The sequence below is a fragment of the Athene cunicularia genome (assembly GCF_003259725.1).
Source record: "Athene cunicularia isolate RWA chromosome 3 unlocalized genomic scaffold, athCun1 chr3_part1, whole genome shotgun sequence".
NCBI lineage: Eukaryota > Metazoa > Chordata > Aves > Strigiformes > Strigidae > Athene > Athene cunicularia.
Window position 1 is genome coordinate 46297502 of NW_020799097.1, and position 23503 is coordinate 46321004.

Below are 23503 nucleotides of genomic sequence, written 5' to 3' on the forward strand. Positions count from 1 at the left end.
CATTGCTAATGATGTTTCCTTCTGTTTTTAGTCTCACATCTGTACATAGCACTAGACTAACTTAGAGCCTTTGCCGTGCTTCCTTTTTGGATCCCTGACATGCACAGATCCCTGACATGCACCATCTTCCAATCATCTTACATTTATGAATGCTGAGTGTGTCACCGACAGCATCCTCTGAGTATCATTGTGAGAGCTACCATTTTATGCACTAGGTAGATGAATTTCTTGATTTTCTTAATCCTAACATTTCCATCTCTGCTGTTAGCTCTCTTTATTAAAATGTTGCAAAGCATAGTCAGCTTTCTTACTACTCTGCATTGTCTTCAGCATACTGAGGGAATACAAGCATGATAAATTGTGTCACCACAAGTTATCTTATACAGACATAATTTCTGGTTGATTTCAAGTTAGGTTGGATTTCCAGACAGTGATTTCCAGTTAGATGAAACAATACGATGAACTAAGCCAGATAAAGTAAAACACTTCACTGATGGAGTATGTAAGCTGATTAACCAGATTAGTTTGCACAGAGTGAAAGAAGATGGAAATATAATGTAAATTGCAGCATCTGCTTCTATCAGTAGGAATGACACAGTCATAACCACAAGAAGCAATATGTATGTACTGGAGTGTCATTGTCTTTAGTTCAATGTCAAATGGGCTGCTGATGCTTTTGATTGTTCTGGCTTCTTGATTTTAGTCACGTGAATCTGCAGAGTAGTTTGTCAAACACGGAGCAAAACCCATTCATTGTTATATTTTCCTGAATCAAATATAAGTGGGTTTTATATATATATATATATATATTTTCAGATAAAACACTGTTGTATGTAAAACAAATCCCATAACCTGTACTTTACACCTTTTCTGATATGAATTTCTAAATGCTAGTTAAAATTTAGGAGTCACAGGTAGATGGACTGTTTTCCTTGATATCTTTTCAGTTCTGACTTTTAGCTTTTAGGTGTGGAAGAAGACAGTGCAAAGACATTGTAGTGTTCCGTTCATAGGAGAAAACTGAGAGATCACCGTGCACTTTCTATCGCCCTTGTTAGCTTCACAGTGGTGAGCCATGTGCACTGATATTCTAGGTTTTGTGTTATCTTACACAGTCTCACTAATCATGTGTAGACTTCTCTACTCGGTTTTGGTTTAATTATTCTAGTAAGTGAGCTCTCCTATGCAGGAGCTTTCTCTGATTGTTGGTGACCTTTGTTCCTTCTTTTTCAATAGTAGCTGTGGCTGAATCCTAGCTGATTAAATCAGTCATTGTAATGTGAGCACTCTGTCCTTTAGAGGATATTGTATTTTTTCACATGCTTCAGTAGAGAGCAACCATTCCCCTTGCTAACATGTATTCATGCTGGATATTTTTTTTTTTCAACAGAAATATAGAAATGCATTTGTATTACAGCTAATTCTTTCTTTATTTTCTATTATATCTAGTTTGTTTTTCTTTTTCTTTTATTGTTTTTCCTCAACATGTGTCAGCAATGTGTATCTAACAGTTTACTGAAATTGTTTTCTCTGCCAATTTTTTATATTGCTCAGATTATAGTGGCTAAAATGTTTGTTTTGTGCACTGGGGTAAAGATTGTATGTCAAGAGAATTAAATACAGGTTCTTGGTAAAATTTTACAAATATTGAAAAACATTAATTTTCCATCCTTTCTGTATTGTATAGTAATTTAAACTCCTACAGAACTGATGTGCATTGCTTACAGTATGTTATGCTACAATCTAATATTAACTGTTTGCAAGAATTATTTGATTTTTTAAATAAACCCTGTGAGGCGAGACCATATCTATTTGCTTTTCTCTATTCTATGTGTTCACGGTATATTCTGAAGGAAAATTATTTCCCCTTTCATTGTTACTAAAATCTTTTGCAATCAGCCACAGACTGTATTCAGTACAGTAACAATGTGTTCATGCAGAGTCCAGAAGTCTTCAGTTTTGTTAGCATTGACACTAGAGTTAGTTCAAATGCTTGATTTGCTAAATCCCCAGGCAGAGTGAAATAACTCTTGAATTCTATTTCAGCAGGGGGACAAAGTAATCTTTTTCAGAATAAACTTTCTTTTTATTCCACATACACTGTTAATTCTCCTCTGGGGCAGAATTTATGGCTGCCAATCAGCTGAACTTCAGAAGGGTTTGTAGTGTTAATCTGTGTTTAGTATCTTCTCCAGAGCTGATGGCAGAGTTATGTTTAAGGCTGACATTAAAGGTGAAAAACTCCTAAAAAAGAATGATTATACTAGTTCTCATGCTTTATTTCTATATTTTATTTACTAGGCAAGATTTAACATTACTGAACATTTTCTGATACATCTTGAGTTGGAAACATTATTAAACAGATGGGGCAAATGTAATGTAAAATGCTTAGTACTTCTAATACCTTCAATTTATCCAGTGGTTATGATCTCTTAAGCAGTGTGTTTTACAAAGATGAGGGAAGATACTATCTTTTTTAAAGAAGCTGAGGTGAAAGAAAGGAAGCAACTCCTCTATATTTGCACAGCATCACTTTGTGCCAAACTACTCTTTTGTCCCAAACTACTGTCTCTCTCTTCCTATCATAACAGGTCTTTGCATTCTGGGAATATTACAGCAGAAAACACATATTCATTTTTAGGACTTTTAGTAGTCAGTTTCTGAATCACAAGCTGATATTAGTGTGATCAGAGTGTGATACTGTCTCCTACGTAAAATCTTTCTCCAAGTATTTTTGAAGTGCACCATGGATAAAATCTTTGCTGCCCTCTCCTTCACAACTGTTTTCTCCATACACTGCCATCTGTAAGTGCTTTGATTACTTCAGATTGCCACACTGTGCATTAAGTTTTGAGAATTGCTCAGGAGTAGCTGAGTGATTGAAATAAGAATTAAAATGTCAAATGCACCAGAATCCACAAATTCTCCTATAACTCTCATCAATACTGTTGATGAACTTGGCTATGGTGAATATTTAATAGCTTTCCACTGACTTCAAATATTTATAGGCCTTCATCCTACATAAAAACATATAAACAATAAAACCAAGATAAGAAACGGATCTATCCAGCTGTTTTGTTTTACACAGACTAGATGAAAGTTATGGATGAGATGAATAATACAGGCACCCTTAGAAGAATGCTGTGGTAACACCCGATGTAGTAAAATACAATGCGAGAGCAATTTGCAGGCTGAGAATTTGCCTTAACTTTTAAAGCATATTATTTTTATTCATGCGTCATCTAATATTTGTTTTTCAGAAATCCAAAATCTCCACTTATGACAAGATGTGGGCCTTCATGAGTAGCAGGAGGCAGTCAGTACTTGTCAAAAGTAATGAAGAAGGTATCCAGCGTGTGCTTACCTCTGATTATGCATTTTTAATGGAGTCAACAACCATTGAGTTTGTCACACAGCGGAACTGTAACCTCACACAAATTGGAGGCCTGATAGACTCAAAAGGTTATGGTGTTGGAACTCCCATGGGTGAGTGATATGTCAACCATTTGTTCTTTGTTCATTAATCTTAGTTGCTGCAGTAGCATAGAAAAGTTCCCATACACTTGCTTTCTCTACATCTCTAACACTTTTTCTCATTCTCTTTTTCCCTCTTGGGGAAAATATTACATATTTTATAAACATTTATGGATTTTACTGAATCTTCTAAACAGGAAAACATAGTTACTTTATAAAGAATTGGACATTTTCATATGATATGTTTCTCATATGGTGCCTTCAATATGTTTAACAACAACAACAAAATGTACTTTTCAAAACATTTTATTTTATAGCAAAATGTTTTTAAAATATTGATCTCTCTTTCCTTAGAGAATGAGGTGCTAGCAGTTCAAAGCTTGCATTAGCAAATGGGATAATGCTTTTATACTGAGAGGGCTAATCACTGAGATTCTAAAAAGATTCTTAAAAGAGGAGGAAAGTTTCCATAACATGCTATGTATAATCCACAGACAAAAGACATACTGAATTAACCTTGTGGAATACAGTTTTGCAGGGCAATTCCAATCTTGTAAATATTTTCCAGGTCAGGTGTTCTTGACTAGGTACAAAACTTTAGTTGCAAGATTAGAAGCCAACTACATATTACATTAGTTTGACTGCTAGAATTTGCAGGATGGGATTCGTCAAGCACTGAGGTGCTGAGTTCCCATTGATTGCAGTGATTTTTGAAGGATGTGAGCTGAGGACCTGGCTTCAGATTTCAGAATAGATGGGAATAGAAAATGTACTCTGTCAGTCCTGCATAATAATCCCACTTAATATTGTAAGATTGCTCTGCTAACATCTTTGAAAAGCCAGTATTTGTTTTAACGTTATTTTTAAGAGGAACTTATTTTGTGATTGATGTGATTATGTTTTATATTTTTCTCAGATAGGTCTTACATTTGGTACTGATTTTATCTGTGTTAATAGTATACACTAAATCATTTTATGGGAAAGATTGTGTCCAGTACTTTAAATCAAGCACATGGTAAGGAAGGTTAAAAAGTTAAACTTTACTGGAATATCTTGGATAAAGAGGTATCTATATAATCAATATAGGTTTCCCCTATATGTTGTAGACTTTTACTGCAACTTTAATATTATATTTATAATTATACTTATAATTTTAATTTATATTATATTTTAGTAATTCACAATGAAATGGACATCTGCAGAAATTATGATTCTATTCATTCTGTCTTTGAACAGTTAGTTGTCAGAAATCTAGTTTTAATCCATATACCATTTTTTCCATCATGTTTTACTGTGGCATCTTATATTGCTGAATATGTTCTGTAGACAAATACATGCCAAAGGGACTATACTTCAGTGTTGATTCTCTTTTTGGCATCTTGTATTTTCTGATACATAAACCTTTTCTTATTTTGAGGATGAAAACCACATTCCATTTAGGTTTTGTATGGTGAAAATTAAATCTTAGTGATTTATCTGAAAAAAAAAGAAAAAAGAAAAAAGAAAAAAGAAAAGGTGAGGCCTTCACAAAGGGAAGTAAAACTTAAAATAAGGTGTAAAGTAAGGTTTTCAGAAAAGAAATGAAGGTACAATAAAACTGTATCTGGAACTTTTCCAGAACAGCTAAGAATAAGAAATTAATCCTGTGTTTGGGCAGTATCTAGAAAATGCTATCCAGACAGTTATAATTTATAGAAGTTTTGCATCTTGTGTATAAATCACACAGTCTCAGATGAAAGAGACTGGGTAACCTCACTGAAATAATGCATAATTCACACATGCAATTGAAAGGAAACCTTACAAGAACCATATCGATAATGCCTGTCAGAATATTTTTTTAATGTGTTGCTTTATTGAAGCTAATAAATCTTACAGAACAGTGGATAATAAAAAATAAACTTGTGCATTATAACTAATCTAATTTCTATAGAAAAAATAATTCCAGAGTCTTTAAAAGAACTTACAACATTGTTAAATCTACAGAAGCAGATTTCATAATTATTTAATATTATGGAAGGTGTTTATAGATATGCACTTGAGTAATATTTTTTTAGAGTTAATAATCCTAAGAGTCAAGTGCTTGGAAAACTAGTGTAATGGTTTCAAAACGCATGTGTTACAGCTTGTGCCTATCTGGGAAGCAATACATCTCTGAGCAGAACAGTACAGAACTATTTGTATTAGAGGCATGGAATCTGAAAGATATAGATGTCATCTCCCCAGATTTGAAAAAAAATCTGGTTTATCTCCTGGTAAAGTGGCTTGAAGTTGCAGAAATATTTGCATGTAAAGATTAAATTTGTAGAATAAAGTTGTTACATGCCTTATGTTGAGTACAGTAGAATGGATATGATTACATTTGGACAACAGCATCAAAGGAAGTAGGTGCAACCAATCTTGTTCCTTTTGAAGGCTAATAGAATAATAGTAAGAACATAATTTACTTGAGTCTAAGTCGTTACAAGCAGAAGGGCTAAAAGCTTTCCTAACAGAAAAATATGCTATCAGAGTAGTTTATGATAGGATAATCACTTGGAAAACGCAGCCACCCAAATATAGCACCAGCTTAGAGTACTACAGTAAAAGCTCTCTGCTCTTGATGTGAAAGTTTTAAATTAAGAGAAAGTTGCACAAGATGAGGAGAAAAAACTGAGATCAGTCATTTTAGACATATCAATTCCTTCCAAACACAGTGAAGAAGCAAAATCTTTTACATTACTAGTTTACATTAGTTTACATTACTAATACCTTTAAAACCAATAAAATACATTGCGTTTCTGTAAGCTTTGTTTAATATGTCACATATGACACCTGCAGCACTGAAGAATAAATCAGAGGTAGTCAATTTGATAAATTTTATGTAGAATGAATGATTCTCATGATACATGTTTATAATTTAAGGTAATAGTCTTGTATATACTTGAATTCATTTTCAGACAGACACCTCTTGTGCTAGGCTAGAAATATTTCTTTTATAATGAGAAGGGAAGAACCGACCTGGGGTGAGGTGTTTGACAGCAAATGATACTTTGGAGCAGATAAAGGAGAACCTATTTGTAATGGGGGTCGTGTTTGTTTTGTTTTATTTTCAATCTTTGCAACTTTATTTATACCTTTGTAATCAAGAGTGTAACACTTGCTTTTCTGGAGCACACTGCGGGGTTTTTTTCTTTCAGTTTGAAGCTCCACATGCCAGGGTTTGTATTGGCTTTGTTCTGGCATGTCCTGTTAGGAGGCACTATTTTGCTAGTCCTGTGTTCTTCATCAGTGAACCTGGTAGATATGAAAACTTTTGTTAACTTGCATAAAGCTAGAAGTACGTTGTATAGTTTATTTCTAATGTATGTTTGTATATGTCATGCTGTATGTATCAAGTACAATTTTCTATTAGAAATACATATATATTTATTTTAGTGGTTGGAATTTGACTTTGTGTGGGCATATCCCTCATCACCCAAGGCTGATATTCAAGGGAGAAAGGAAGGGAGAAAGAGAGGGAAGAAGGAGGAGAAAGAGAGAGAAAGAGAGAAAATACACAGAAAGCAAACAAATGAAAGGAGGGCAGAGAGAAAACAAACCCTTTGTGTATGCAGAATAAATTCAATTTTTAACAATCTGCTAAAGTGTTACTTATCACCTCCAGTCATTTTAAATGTCCCATTTCTTCATGATGCATGATAAAGGTGTTTAAAATTGGGTTTGTTCTTGAATAAATCCCAACTGAGGCAAATTTACTATTGCAAAGGATTCCTAAATGTTTATGATACTTCCACATGCTTATGGTCCTCTTATCTAGTATAAATTGTAACTTTTTTTTTTCAAGAAAACATAGTCTATCCAGTATATACATTACATGGCCTACTGAAACACAGTTAATATGACTTTCCTATGGCCAACATACTGTAAAACCCAGTAATATTAATGGACAAATGCTATTTTTCATAATGAGTATTTATTAACATCATAGTTAATGTGAAGTGAACCACATGAAAGGTTAGAAATTTAACTTCTATGCACTCTATATTAAGGCCTTAATGGTCTGCGAAGCTACTTCTATTTTTTTTTTTTTTTTTTTTTTTTTTTTCTTTTTACTCTACAATTGGAAGAAACATATTTGAAATCACCTCTTGGAAAAAAAGCAAATCTTCATCTTTCTGGGACAGTTTCAGATTCTTATTTCTTTAACAAATTCCTGTTTCTCTTCAGCATATTAGACAGCAATCTACTTTCCATCTGGCTTGGGCAGATTTTCTATTGAGTTGCCAGTTACATCTATGTTGAACCTGGATTACATAAATGGCTGACAAGTTTATATGCCAAACGCATTGCATATGAGCAGATCTACTGAGCATTCACCTTTCAGATGATCTGCACATATGTGGCAACTCAGGACTATTCTGTATATGCCAGACAAACTCTGTATGTGTGGAGATACATGTAAAGCAATGCCTTTGACATTTTGAAAATTCAAAGTAGCAGGTGTAAGTAATCATAAAAATTTGCATATATTTCTAACTCTTAGGAAATACAAAATGGAAAGTGGTGTTTGAAAGACATGGTGCATATAGGAAATTAGAGCTAGTCATTGCTCTCCTGTTTCTCTGTGGTTGTTGAGCTGTGGAAAGTTCCAGAATTATATTAAGAGGGGCTTTAGCTGTATAGCAGTGATCTTCCTATAATATCTGATAATGGTGAGGTAAAAAATCAGTTTGAGGAAAAGGTGAAATACATATTTTTTTAACCTTTCTTCGTGTTCAGTGCAAGAAAATAACTTGTGCTATCAATATTAATACCTCAGTTGCAAAACATAGTGAACTGAATCTATTACATGATGTTCTTCACTTTTACTAGTTTTATGACTTATTTTTCCTTGCTGTGATCAAACTATGACTTTTTGTACTACAGTATATTGCTATTTTTATCCCTGATCTTTCTATACTGATGGACTATCAAGATGCCCTGAAAAATGCTGGAAAGAGTTTGAGGCTCAGAGCTTTAATATTTAATTGTTAACTTTAAAATTGTTTGAAAAAAAATGTGCACTCCCTGAACTATATAGAGACAATTCACTCTATATAGGGAAAAATTACAATTCTCAGGATATTAATGAAATTAAACAATGTATTTTAGGGTCAACATACCAAGTGGATAAAGCTACCAACATTTCATTGCCAAGCTAAGTTTTAGAGAACTACCCATTATACTAAGCTGCAGTAACTTGCAATAGTAAACCAGATCCAGGTATCAAAATTTATTCAGGTAAGTACATAAAATATATCTGCAGTGTATATTTCTACATTCACAATAGAAAGCTGGCAGCTACTGTGATACAACCTCTCATGTCAAAAAGAAATGTATATGAATAAAATAAACAGCCTTCCAGCAGAGATGCATTGGCTGCAGGCCCCAGATACCAGTATACTCACTTAAGTTCAAAGGATGAAACAAAACTTCAAGGCTTTCATGTTCTATTGATTCAGAGGTGTGATTTTTAGTAAAGTTCCCTTTCCTGGGAATTCTAATGCAATATCAAATAAAATGTCTTTGTTCACTAATATTTTTATCTCTCAGAGAAAAAAAATATTTTTCACAGTACATTGTTCTTAAAGATTCTCAAAATTGTGCCCATTCACCTATAATTTCCAAAATATCTATTTGTTGAATTAATGTAATGTGCAGATAACTTGTACGTAGACATTTATTTATATATTTTTTCACAATGTAGTTAATCTTAACATTTTTTTTTTTAATTAGGCATTCAAAACTTTGGCAAATCAGAGCCAAGAATGGGCTTGGTTTTTTTTTTTTTTTTTTTTTTTGAATTTCAGGCAGCTGCGTAGTCTGTAATTAAAGTGTTGTTTGGAATGCACACGTTTTGAAGACAGTACTATTCATATAATTTAATCAGACATAGAATCTAGAAAGAGTATTTCACACTCCACTCACTTAAATTAAAGATTTCACTGCAGGAAAAAAAAAAAAAAAAAAGGTTTCAGGAAATAATTTATGATCTGCTATTTTATATCTTCTCTAGGAGTATGACTTCATTAATTATTTATATTTATCTTAGCCATTAAAAAATGCAACACAATAGTGTTCTTCCTACCTCAGTGATAGGCTGCTGGACTCAAATAGAGCTTTAATCAGCAAATGTATGACACTTAATTATCATGTTATACGCTATAACACTGTATAGGTTCAACTGATTTATATGACTTATTCTGTTTCTAGGGAGTGACCTAGAAGAAATTCACAGTAAAAGTTTTTATTTTATAATACTGAAACTTTTAAACTAACTGACTGCATTCTCAATACAGGTATTTTACAAAAAAAATCATCATTTGCCATTTTTAATTACATCTTTTTAAATATAGAAAATTTTAAATGAAGGCACAGTGGGGAATATAAATTACTTAAGAATAAAAGCTTTTAGTAGATGGTTGTAATTTCAAAGGTTAAAACAATGTAGAAAAATACAAACAAATAAATGACTCTTATTCCCTAAATATGCAATAGAAAGTGAAAAATATATTATGAAGATGATCTCAAAAGAGTCTTAACTCTCCTCTTAGAATTCATTTAGCCTCCTCCCTTACTGCATTTGTCATTCTAAACAGAAATTTGCAGCCATTTTTGTAATCATCAAAAAATTAGTTTACTTTTGGAGCTTGCCTGTCAAATAAAAAGTAGATAAAATTGGAGTAAACACCTTGCAAGTGTAAGAATAATCCTTCATTATCCTACAGATGTGTAGGATGTTGCCTCCTATGTTTTGTCTAGCTTTTAAAAGACCAAAACCCTGAATTTTACAGATACAGGTCTGAAGTAACTTTTTTCTCGAGCAGTTTGTAAACTTAGAACATGAGCTACATACAAATTAATATTTTATACAAATGCCCTGAATGTTTTCTATTAAAGAAATTGAATATTTTCCTGCTCTAAGTGCTACTTATAACTATAGTAAAATAAAGTACAGTTTAACAGAGATTAAAGTATGACTAGGAAACCTTTTGTTTTCCAGAAATTACCTAAAAATGAATCTCAGAATTGACAGTACAAGTTGTCTATAGTCACACATTAAAGCCACCACCGAAGTAGGGGGCAGACTGTTCTTTAAACTCTGATTGAATTAGAATGTATAGTATGGTTATCCTGCAGTTTTAGGTTCTTCTAAGGGAGTAGGTTTGTGATACAGATAATGATCATAATGAGTTCTGGTCCCCACAGTTTAAGAAGAAGATGAAGGTCGTTGAGTGCATCCAGAGGAGAACAACAAAGCTGGTGAAAGGGCTGGAAGGCACATCCTATAAGAAGCAGCAGAAGACACTGGGTTTGTCTAGTTTGGAGAAAAGGAGGCTGAAAGGTGACCTCATTGCTCTCTACAGCTTCCTAAGGAAGGAAAATGGAGAGGGAGGTGCTGAGCTCTTCTCCCTCATATTCAGTGATAGGACATGCATGAATGGTTCAAAGCTGCACCCAGGGAGGTTCAGATTAGGCATTAGGAAGCATTTATTTACGAAGAGGGTAGTCAAAGACTGGAACAAGCTTCATAGAGAGGTGGTCGATGCCCCAGACCTGTCAGTGTTTAAGAGGCTTTAGGACAATGTCCTTTATTAATATGCTTTAACATTTTTTCAGCCTTGAATTGGTCAGGTCATTACACTACATAAGCATTGTAGGTCCCTTCTAACAGAAATATTCTATTCTATTCCAGTACTTAAATGCCATTGTTTATGCAGTTATTTTTATTTTTTCTTTTTCTTTGCTTGTTCTCGTTCTCTTTTGTTCTCTCTTCTAATTCTTTTTTCTTCTTGTTCTTTCTCTCTCTCTCTTTTTTTTTTTTGTTTTGTTTTGGTTTTTTTGTTTGGTTTTTTTTTTTTTGTTTTTATTCTTAGAGGAGATTACAAGACTCCTGAAAGGTTTGGTTTGGAATATTTTACTTTAATCTCTGAGTGCCTACACCTTACTTCATCATTCCCAATATGTTTTAGTGTAGGTAATGTCATCAGGCCAATTTCAATTCTTGCCAATGTTCAGTTCTGATAAGGATTTTGTCTTCTTGGTTAGAAGATGAAGTCTCTCTTGCCCTTCCAACTGCATTATAGAGAGAGATTTGCAGGAAAATACAGGGTTTTTTCCCTAAAGAAGTGTTTGACATGAGTCTTTAACATGCTTGATGCTTCCATTCTATGTGTTGCTCTTTACTGTTTTTGCACAGGTGCACACACACACACAATTTTTTTCAGTCTGTTCCTCTATTTTTAGTTTATTTCTATTAGAATGAACAGGGGTAGGAAAGATTTATGATCTGATTATTGGAGCCAGTTCACTTATTAAAAAAAATAATCAACAACCAAAATCTCCAAACAAAACAAAACAAAAATCTAAAACATACCTAAATAAGAAAATAAGGCTGAAGTTTCACTGTCATTTTAAACCGTCATAGGGCTTTCACACTTTTCAAAACCTGACAGTTAGTGAGCTGGTTTAGTGACCTAAACTGGCAGAATATTGTTCATAATTTTTCATAAAATTAATTTAATTCATGTTTAACTACGTAGATGCTAATGAAGTTGGATGAGCACTTGTTATAGTATGAAGGAAGCAGTGATAGCAAACAAAATGGGATGTGGACAATAAAATGAGAATTCTGTGCAGCCATCTCTTAGACCAAATATGAAGACAATCCTGAGAATCTTCCCTGTTTTGTGATGCTTTAAGAAGCTTCAACTGCTCTTAGCAGAAATAAAACTGTTGTAATTTAACAGAAATGAATAGTTGCAGGGCAGGAGGGAGCTGTCTAACTGAGTTTTGATATTTAAAAATCCTTTTTTTTCCATGCCTCATACTCATTCTATCTTAAACTTTGCAGAACTTGAGCAATACAATTTTCAACCCCTTCAAATTGGCGCTTCTTTAATTTTTAATTCTTTTTGTCTTTTCTCCTGGAGGTCTAGACTAAGAATAATAATTAAAAAAAAATGGTAGCAAGAAAACCACAAGAAATGAAAGCACTAGCTTGTATTAAATATCTTAAAAAAATAACAATAAAAAAATTCCATCGTATCATTTCAAAATTAACTGTTTGGAGTTTATTGAGATCCCTTACTCTCTGAAGTTAAGCACATACTGCAGCTAAGGCTGCTTCTGTGTCCTAACATAATTCTCTTTTCATACCTCCACCAAACTGAAAGGTGACATGTTTTGAAGAGGTGTGTTTTGAAAACTTTCCTTACACCTTAGGCAAGGCTAGAAACCAATGACACTGTGCATGACGACACTGAGCATGACTGACACATTCCTTTCAATTAATTTGTACATTTGGCAGTCAGTGATCAATGCAGAATGTATTTGTAGACACTTTTCTTCCAGGAGAAACAAGGCAGGTTTGATGTGTTTTTTTTTAATGTTTCCATTATTTCTCTCCAATATTGCACAATTTTCTAAAATCAGAATCACATGTTGCCTTACTTAAAGAAATTCAAGAAAAAGAAAAAACACTCTTGGCTCCAGAGATACAGTTAGTGAGATCTTGCTTTACTTCTACTTTTGTGATAACTCAGTTGCGTCTGACACTGACTGGTAAACTGAAGGTCTATACTTTTTATACACCTATGTTTAAATATATTTATGCAAAGCCGACAAAGGCACAGGTATGAATGATGTGGAACTTTACAAAAAGCTGGCAGTTCCAAAATTGAAAGGAATAAAAGGCAAATGATAAATTAATTTATCCCTAGAATTGTTAACAATACACTTTGTAAGATTACTAAAACCAAATGCTACATGTCTGAAAATACTGAACAGTTCAGAAGCTTAAAATTTTGATTGATGAAAATATATTCCTGAATTTACTCAGTAAAGTACTAAACTCAACTCTGGCTTTAATTTTAATTATTGTTGAGATTTTAGACTCTGAAGCTGTTTCCTGTTTATATTGTGTGGAACACTGAGGATATCTGAGCTATCCTTGTTTATTACTTGTTGTAATTGCCTGTTTCACCTGAAGAAAAATTTCGATCTTACCGTCCAGCACTATGTCTATTTAGAATATAGGTTTATGTACATATATTATACATTCTTAGGTAATTTCAAATAATATGTGTAATGAACACTGTACTATTTTTTCACTCTGAACTTCAGTACTGAAAATATAAACAATGTCCTCTGCTTACAGTTTTCAAAATTGAAAACACTAAAAAAATAAAAAAAATAAAAAAAATCATTACTAAGCAATCATTTAGTTTTCTTGTTAAGACACCCTAGTTCTCTTGAAGCTACTTATTACCTTCAAAACATATTAATTACCTAGCATGATCATTTTTTACCATTCCTCAGACAGGAGACATATAAACAGATCTGTCTCTATAGGAATAAATAGAAAACCATGTACCAACACAGGAGGCCTTTTTCTTCTGCTTGCCTGCACTTAATCTCTAATCCTTCATGTAATTTGAACAGTAATATTCATCACTTATTTGTGCATAAAAGTGCTGAGCTTCAGTTCTTCTGTAACTAAAACAAATTAATGCATTTGTCTTTATTAGTTGAACATAATGCACAAAAAATAGGTGCAAATTATTTATTTTTATGCAGGTCAAACCATGTATTGAAACTAATTTGAGGATTTCAACTGCTTGAGCAGTTAATTTATTGTTGCTGAAATGTAAGAATGTATAGCTAGCATATTTGATGAAAGAACTGTTTTTATCGTTACCTCAGAAGTATGAGCATTTTGAAGCATATCTGAGAGGCATGCTAAGAGACTGAGCTCTATATCAATAACGAACTGCCAGAACACTTAATGTCTGGTAGCTGTTGCGAGCAAACTCTGCCATAGAGAGGTTGTTTCTAGTAGGAATTTTCTGAATAGATGTAACTGAAGCAAAGACATTATTGAAATGTCAATGTTGATGTTATAGTGCCTAGGACCATACGTATGTATTGAATTTTCAAAGACTAGTCTACAAATGTAAAATGTGTCTGTCCTGATATGTCACCCCCATTTAGGAACAAACTAGCGTGTTGCATACCATCACACGGGTTTTGCATGGCTTTAGGCATTCTTGATCTGAAAAAGCTTCAGCATCAGCTATTTATTTTGTCTGTCTTGCATTCATTTCCTGATTAAGTATTCCTTTTTCGCTGCCTATTAGAAGTGGGATCTCCTTTCCCATCAACCCAGGCTCACTGAATGAGTATCACCCTCCACCCAATATTCTTTAGTTTAGCTACAAGGCTTTAATGTTCTTCTGAGGGACATTTTATGACTGAAATCAAACTGACCACAGTCTGAAGGTCACAGGACAGGCTGCCAGAGCTGGGACTGTTCAGCCTGAAGAAGAGAAGGCAGCTCAGAGGGTGTCTGATCAATGTGTATGAGTAGCTGATGGGACAGAATAATGAACAGAGTCAGACTTTTTTCACTGGCACCCAGCGACTAGATAATAGGTATAAGGCACAAACTGAAATAAAATATATTCCATTTTAATGTGAGAGGAAAAAAACAACACACGCAAAAAACCCACCACTTCATTACAGTAAGGGTGATCAAACACTACAACAGGGTGCCCAGAAATGTTGTGGAGTCTCCATCCTTGGAGATATTCAGAACCCAACTGACCAACGTAGTCTAAGCGACATGCTGTAACTTAGCAGGTGTGGTGAACTAGACCATCTTTGGAGTACGATTACAAATATCTGCCTTTCATAGTACTGAAATGCAACAGTTTTGTGATGAAAGTACTTCAGACTTTTTAACTACATACTCAAGATGCTTCTCTTTGAACCGTGACTTGAATTTGCATCCAAAAGGGGGTAAATAGAAGCTATTGTCTTTTGGTTTGAGCCTACCTAGCTTAATGTTCTGCACCCGAATGATTTGCTTGTAATAGAAAAGAAATTTAAAATTCTAAACGCTCTTAATAAATTTGAATTCTCACTATCTCATCCAGCCCCACTGCTGAGGACAGAATTCTGTAAGTTGACTAGGATAAATGAAAAGGCTAGCACCATGGCTTTGCTTCACAGGCAAGCAGCACAGTGAGTGAAACACTGAAAACCAATGTTTTTAAGCACTCTTTGAATAGCTGAGCTTCTTATTCTCACTGTATAAGATGCATACAGCTGATGTCTTCTTTTCCCAAGGATCAAGAACTGACTGCCTCGCCTCTGTAATAACTTTAACCTTGTAAATCAAATTGGGGAACAGAAATCTGCATGGAAAACCTCGGAGTCAGCTTTTCTTATTTATCAGAGGGATTAGAATTATATGAACTTAATAGAACAGTAGCATGGAAACTTCTTATCATAACCTATAAATGCAATGTGAGATTTTGTAGGAATTCTGACAACTCCAAAGGTCTAATTTTTTAATTTTTTTACAATAACTGAAATGAAGATTGCCCAGATTTAGGATGGCATTGTAATTAGATATTCCCAAGGTCACTTCATACCTCATCCATGATGAAACAACTAATGGCAAAACACTAACATTCATTGTTTTCACAATTTCCCTTATAGCTTGGCAGTGGTTTGGGGTATTCTGGAAAAGCAGGAATTGATTTTTCATGTCTGGAGTCTGTATGTCTGGGATGATTTGATATTAATTCATATGTACTTTAGAGGTGAGAATGTGATAATGTCTGATAGTTTCATAAATATAAAACAACAAATTTGCTACAAGGCACAGAGCTAAGAAACAGGAAAAAGTCTTTCAGTTAACATCACAGAGAAAGCCTGTTATCAAAGCTGTATTTAGAATCCACATCCATCTCCTGGAGCAATGTAATGATCCCGGGTTGTTCTATACTCTTAAAAATACCTAGCCAATTGTCACTTCTACGGTAGTGACAATTTTGCTACTGAGAACATCTTTCCATCAGTGGTTTTTAAAATTTTTTAATTTATTTTTATTTGTTAGCCTTGCTCATTTACCTGAAATTAAACTGAGATCCAGATTTTGGGATAAAGGAGGATCTTCTCCCATGTTGTTTGCAGGAACTGCAACCTTTTCTTTTGATTTCTTGCTCTTCACCGTGGGATGTTGGTTACTTCCTGTAATTGCCAAAGAATTTTAATCCATCGAATCCCCAGGTACGGCAGTGGCATTACTTCATGACCTGGCAAGAGTCCTCAGTGATCTTTTCTTATGTGAACATGAGCTGACTGAAAGTGGACCCAGGAACTGGGAACCAACAGAATCTCTCTTCTTTCTTCATATGCTGCTTGTACACTTTTGAATCCACAATGACCCTTCTTTGTGTCACTTCCATTCCAATTAGAGAGTGTTAACAAAGTTAGGAAGCAGACCTGGCTGACTCTACAAAGAAAAACATTTCTGTGGAACGAAAGTAAATATTTCTCCTGTACCCAGGGCCCCTGAGCTGTCTATTTCTTTTCTATGGCATGTGGATGTCAGTCTTTATTACTGAATGCTGACTATGCTACAGATTCCTGGAAGGTGTTTCAGGGCCTGTGAAGCATGAGGCTGTAGGAATTAGTTTTTCCATGTTTCCTCATAGTCTAAACATCTACTTCACAATTATGTGTGAATGAAATCCCTTCCATCCTGTTTCTGTCATGCCTAGGACTCCAGTGTGCATGACACTTAAGAGAAACTGAGTCCACATACTGTATCACCAGTTGTCCCCTAACAAGAAGTGTCCGTTCCAAAGACCTGGACTAGTTTTTGTCTTGTAAAACCATAAGGAAAGCTTCATTATCGTAACTAGTGGACAGCGATATTAAAACAATATAAGAAACCTAACTTTCTAATATGATTTAACTAATCATGCAATCAGACTGATGACAGAACATTTAGTCTGTGATTCTTGATGGGGCTTCTGTACTTATTCAGAAATGTTGATATGCTAAGACTTAAATGATTTCACCTGTCCCCAGCAGTATAAATGGTGTTAGCCAGCATTCTTATGGAAATTTCAGATATGCCTACACTGGAGTGAGACCATGACTGTATCTGATGTATGTGTACCCAATCTAGTTTTAGGATCAATCTGGTATAAACACAATGGGAAAGGGTTCATGATGAAAGAAAAAAAAAACCTCAAAACAACAAAAAACCCTTCACCCAAACACCCCCATGCTGAATTTGGTGCTTCTTCCTTTTGACTGCTAAAACTAGAATGTGAATTGTTTGCTTTTTTCAATGTAAAGTATTCACATGCAATTTCAACACTTAGATAGTAGAGGAATATTTTTCCTGTTATATTTGTCTTTCTCCTTCCAATAAATACTTCAGTACTAGAAGTATTTGATGATCTAAATTTTGTACCTAGGTTCTGAATATGATGGTGTATTCCTAACTCTCTTTCTCTTTTGCTTAGGCCAAGTACACAGAGTATGAAATATTGTTGCAAGACAAGTAGAATAGTCTTGAGGTTTTTAATAACAAAAGAAAAACGTACCAGGAACAAAAGACGCTATCAGTGGTGTAGGAATTTTCAGAATGGATTTTTCTGTCTAGCAAATCAAAAGTAACATGTAACAGTGTCCCATGGGCATCAGCTTTTAAAATACCAGGCAATTCATAGTGATATTTTTTGGTAAAATGCACCTGGAATGATGAAACAAAAAAGTTCCTGGTTCAATATTTTCTTAATGAAGGAGTTAGTGGAATGCTGCTATTCCTTTCTATTGGGTTAGGGTCAAATCAGTTCTATGGGTCCCAATATGCTCCAGCTCCTTTTGTATTTAATGGAATAAGTAAAACAGACTAAGAGTAACCAAGCAGGAGATTTTATTAAATTATAATCTAGTAGGAAGCATTTTCAAGATGAGCCAGATCAGCAGGATTTCAATATACTAATCTGTATGCAGTGAAGTCTCAATATAAAAAGCTTATGTGTTCATAATTTATGATTAAGCATATCATTATGTGCATATATCTTTATATACTGAGACTTCAGGGCAGAAAACCTATCTATATGAGACTTTGTTATCTTAGTTTTGTACAGATGCTTCACAGAATAGAATTTTATGCACATTTTCATTTTAAATTTTCATAAGCAGGTAATTGCAAATAGAAATTATTGCATCCCTTATTGTGTTTGTTGATCACAGGAAGGCACTAAGACCTCTGTAATCTGTAACAGAAGGCCTTAAAACTAAAGTGGGATCAAACAAATAATGTATAGATTATGTTCTGTAGGCCCTCCCATTCCAGTTTGTCATGGGAATAGCTCATCAGCTGGTAGAGAAATGAAAGCAGTAGGAATGAGGAAAAGAGAGGGAAGAAAAAGTCAGGTATTTCTGCACTGGACTTCTCCCTTTCTCTGCACTCAATGAAAGATTATATACTCATCTATTTCCCTGATTTTGGGATGGAGTTTTAAATATCACTGTGTCTGTCTCCTCCCAGTTTTGCCCCCATGCACAGGCTGGTAAGATTTTTTTCAACTGTTTGTCTTTTTATTGAAAGTTGAGATGTGAAGTTCACTTTTCTTCACACAGCAGATTTTAATTCTCTCTTGGTTTGGTTTTTTGTTTTTGATGGGGTTTTTGTGTGTTTTTTGTTTTGTTTTGTTTTGTTTTTTTTCTGCTTTATTGAATTGCTCTGGTTCATAATGTATTTATTTTGTTCATGCATTCATATAGATTGTCTCTGAATCTTAAAGTTTCTGGTTTAATTTAATTTTTTTTCCTGAACAGTAAATTCTCTTAAATGAAATACTGGTCTTCTTGCAACACCTCATGGAAGGACTTGATTAATCTTACTGCCCTATTATAGGGGTGATAGGGAAAATTACTAGTAAATGTAAAAAAAATTTTTTAGATTTACTTGCTGAATTTTTTTATTTCTGCAAGGAAAACAGTTTTAACATCCACAGTGTAATCTGGTTGCCTTGTCCATACCCTTTATTTATTTTGTCTTCTTTTTGTATACTAACTTTGTCATGCACAGATGAGACCGTGATAATTTCAGCCACTGCAGATGCTTTTGGGTGGATTTTACATTACTGGGACTTGCAATGCAGCTTGTATCAGAAAAAAAAATCTAAAAGCAAATAAAATCTTAGGCTATAATATCATTGCTATGCTTTTTTGTTGTTGTTGTTGTTCTCTTAATAACTATCTGAATCAGTGTAAACATAATTTTTTCAAATATCAGATTATTAGGTGTACTCGTTATTTGTTGCAAAATGTGAATAAATGAATTTAGAACATTGTAAGTCATTCAGAAATAGAATAGAACTACAGCACTGAATGCTAGCTTTTTCATCTGTATAAAATTTTAAATGGTTAATTTAACAGCAGCAGTATGCAAGGCTGGACATCCCACAATGATCCTTACTTGTGAGATTACCACTTTTAAAATAAGATTATAACAAACACAAATATGGCAGCAGAAACACCAAATGCCCTGTAATCTGTGCACTCCACAACTATTTGTGCAAAATTTTGCAAATCACTTACAGCTATAGAAATACAGTTGAACTGAATCACTATTAAACACATGCTTCTAATGCGATCCTCATGTTTAGATAACTGTCGATAGGATTAGTTCATGCTTTATTTTTTTTCTGTCTATGAGTTCCTCAGTTAACTCATTTTAAAAATGCTTCACATGGACTAGAACTGTATGTGTACAGATCTGGTCCCTAGAATATATATGTATATATACATGAAGAATAGTTGGTACTGCCTATATTTAAACCAACAGAAAGTGTGGAAATGAAATGCAAAACAGTTTAATTAGAAAGCAGCCTGTCAGATCAGAAGATGGCTTAAACTGGATCCAAGATTATTTCTTAGAATGTAATGTTATTTAAGTTGTTGTTAAATATTTATAGGCAGTGTAACACTGAAAATATCCCAAAAGATTATAGGACGCACTTATACTTCCCCAGGCTCTTGTGGACTAATCACTTTCCTTCTTCCATCTGACTGAAGATATGTGTCAAGTATAAGGCTTTGCAGAGTTTCAGCATAATCAGGATGGTCTGTAACAGTGTTATTTAGGCCCCTTCATGCACAAGAGACTAGAAACAAGATGTTTTTCTCTCTTTCTCCTTCATATATAGTTCTATGTAAACATAGTTTAGGTTCTAGTACAGAATATCATTCTTTTCTAAGCAGAGATGATAAAAGCGTAAGTTCTTGCAACTTAAATACGTTGAGGTTAGCTGTTCCCACCTTTTGTTCTGGAATAAAGGAAAAGCCCAGTGTGTTTTACTTCCATTCTGGCACAGCAGCCCTTTGCTATTAGCTTTGTTCTCATGATAAACTCTAGATATGTAAGAAGAAATTGAAGAAATAAAGAATAAATTTAAAGAAATTGGAAGAGAAAATATGTTTTCCAAGAGTGTAAAGAGTGTAAAATATCCTGTCCATGAATTCCTTCAGCTTCTTCACACTTGATCACAGTACATGAAATAGTCAAATGGGTGGCATCTATCTAAAGGATGCTGAAGATTTTTTTTTAAAAAGGTATCAAGTTAATGAAAATACATTTTATTACTCAGCCAAAGGAAACACTGTAAAAATTATAGCTAGTAAGTAGCACTATTATGACAGAAAGAAAAAGCAAAGGGCTTTTTTTTTAGAATTGCATTCATACCACATGAAAGAGAGGATGCCATGCCTTTTCATCTACTCTTTTTTTTTTTTTTTTTTTTTTTTCCCCCGGGATTTCTTAACAACTTTAATGAAGAGTCTTTTGTTCCTGTTTTTGAAGGAGGAGAAGAAAAATTACAACTTTGTCCTCTCCTTAAACATTACACAAATCTTAACATAGAAAGCACTTCAAACTGATGTGTTTTACTTTCTAACATTCAGAAAAGAAAATCTTTCTGCATAGGCATTATTCATTAATTAATGTAGATTTTAAAGTACTCATTGAAAAGTCCTTATCCACTATATAAAGACAAAGAGAGCAGATGACATACGAAGATATGACACTACTCTTTGAACTACGCCTTGAAATACTGAAAGGTTCAAAAGCTACAAAATTATAATGTCATTTAAAGATACTGAATTATGAGAAAGAAATCCATTAAAATATGAAAATTTACATCCCTGTTATCCAAACACACATAACCTTATCTTTCTGAATACATTGCTACATGGTAGTGTTAATAAGTAAGTGTGTGCTTGGAAGGTGTCTTAAGTGCTTGACAATCTATCAAATAGAGACTTCTGTGGGTTGGTCTTGAAGTGTAATTTTTTTCTTATTTTAATAAAGTAATAGTAATGTATATTCCATATAAGATCTTGGATTAGCTTTAGGGTAACAAGCTATGAAGCAACAGCCTGTAGATTTATGTATATTAGACCAAATCTACTGCAGCATAATTAAAAGCCTGATAGAAATTGAAAGATTATTTGCCTGGATATAACAGTTGGGCATGAAGATCTTTGAGGCCATGGGACTAAGTGTGATAGGACTTGTTGCATCTTTTCCTGGCATACAACACCAGCTGGATCAAGTTTTGTGCATATTTATTTATATGTGTGATTGCATTTGGGTTTGTATTTATGTGACTAGTGTGACCATGGTGAGATGTAAATGGCTTTTCAATAAATGTTATCGTCGTAGAGAATATAGTTTTTCCTGTGATGTTATATTACATTTTATTCTTATCAGAAAACTAGCTTTCCTCAAATTATACCCCATGTAATATATGTTCCCTGTGGTCTCTTTAGGTTCTCCATATAGAGACAAGATCACTATAGCAATTCTTCAACTGCAAGAGGAGGGCAAGCTCCACATGATGAAAGAGAAATGGTGGAGAGGCAATGGCTGCCCAGAAGAGGAAAGTAAAGAGGCCAGTGCTTTGGGAGTTCAAAATATTGGAGGAATCTTCATTGTTCTGGCAGCAGGATTGGTGCTTTCTGTCTTTGTGGCAGTGGGGGAATTTTTGTACAAATCAAAAAAAAATGCCCAGTTGGAAAAGGTAAATATTGTCTTTTCCTATTTTATTTTATATTTATGGTCTAATTAAAAGATATTTTAAGCATTTGTTAGTGAAATTTAGGTGATGCATACTGATTGCTTATTGTATAACACAGTACTTGTATAACAAAGGATCACAGCAAAGTACCCAAAGTTTTACATTTACAGCTTTTAATTTGTCTTCAATGTGTTTAATTGTAGCCAGATTTCAGGACAAGTGACTATTTCTCCTCTTATTCAAGCCTGAAAAAAGACAGCTTTTTACTCCTGGAAGTTCACTGCAGTTAATATTATGGATGAAGAAGAAATCCGAAACTGTAATGGGAAACAAATTAATCTACAGATAATTCTGTATTTTCAAAAGAGAAACTGTCTGTAGCTCAAAGTCAAAATCTAACAATGTTACTATAGAAATGTTCATTACAGAAGTTTATACTTGCAAAATTGTCCTGGTAGCATCTGGAAAAGATTAGATCAGCATGATTTTTTTTGGTGGATTTACTACTGATATGATGTCCTGTAATTTCAAACTGACTCAGTTTTGAAAATTCTAGTGTTAATTTGTTCTGTACTTAAAATTTATAAAACCATAATACTGTAATTATGCCAACACTACTAATATTTTGTGAAATTCTTAATTGGAGTGATAATTTTTTTGCATAGTAAATAAATAATCTTTATATATATATATATATATATATGATCATGTTTAAACCTTAAACTCAAACTGTTTTATTTTATTGCTATGACAAATTCTAAATTTTAAAAATTGAGAGAAACAATTTGATTTTACTAGGTCTTTTTTTCTTCTCCTTTTGAGGAGCTTGTGACCTATGGTGATTTCTATATTTCTATTTAGAAATTCAATTTAATAAAATCAGTAGTAAATAATAATAATAATAATAATAATAATAATAATAATAATAATAATAATAATAATAATAATAATAATAATAATATATTGGTATTTTTCCAGATGCTGCTGGTGAGTTTTTGTAACTTGAATTATTACTCAGAAAATTTACACTTTGTTTTCACTTCTTTTGAGGCAACTTTTTGGTATGCAAGTGTCCTGTTATACTGTTGAGAAGTTTTTTCTAATACACACAAAGGCAG

General features: G+C 33.6%; 1 protein-coding gene across 5 annotated transcripts in view; it reads left to right on the forward strand.

The window, feature by feature from the left end:
- Nucleotides 1–23503, forward strand: part of GRIK2 (glutamate ionotropic receptor kainate type subunit 2) — a 442240-nt gene that overhangs the window by 404732 nt on the left and 14005 nt on the right. For 4 of the 5 annotated variants that reach the window (XM_026844286.1, XM_026844288.1, XM_026844287.1 and 1 more), the window contains 2 exons: nt 3261–3486; nt 22138–22388. In XM_026844286.1, the coding sequence (XP_026700087.1) occupies nt 3261–3486; nt 22138–22388 (477 nt within the window). Of the gene's footprint in view, nt 1–3260; nt 3487–22137; nt 22389–22588; nt 22703–23503 lie in introns of those variants that run through there. The other variant, XM_026844289.1, reaches the window with a different exon arrangement.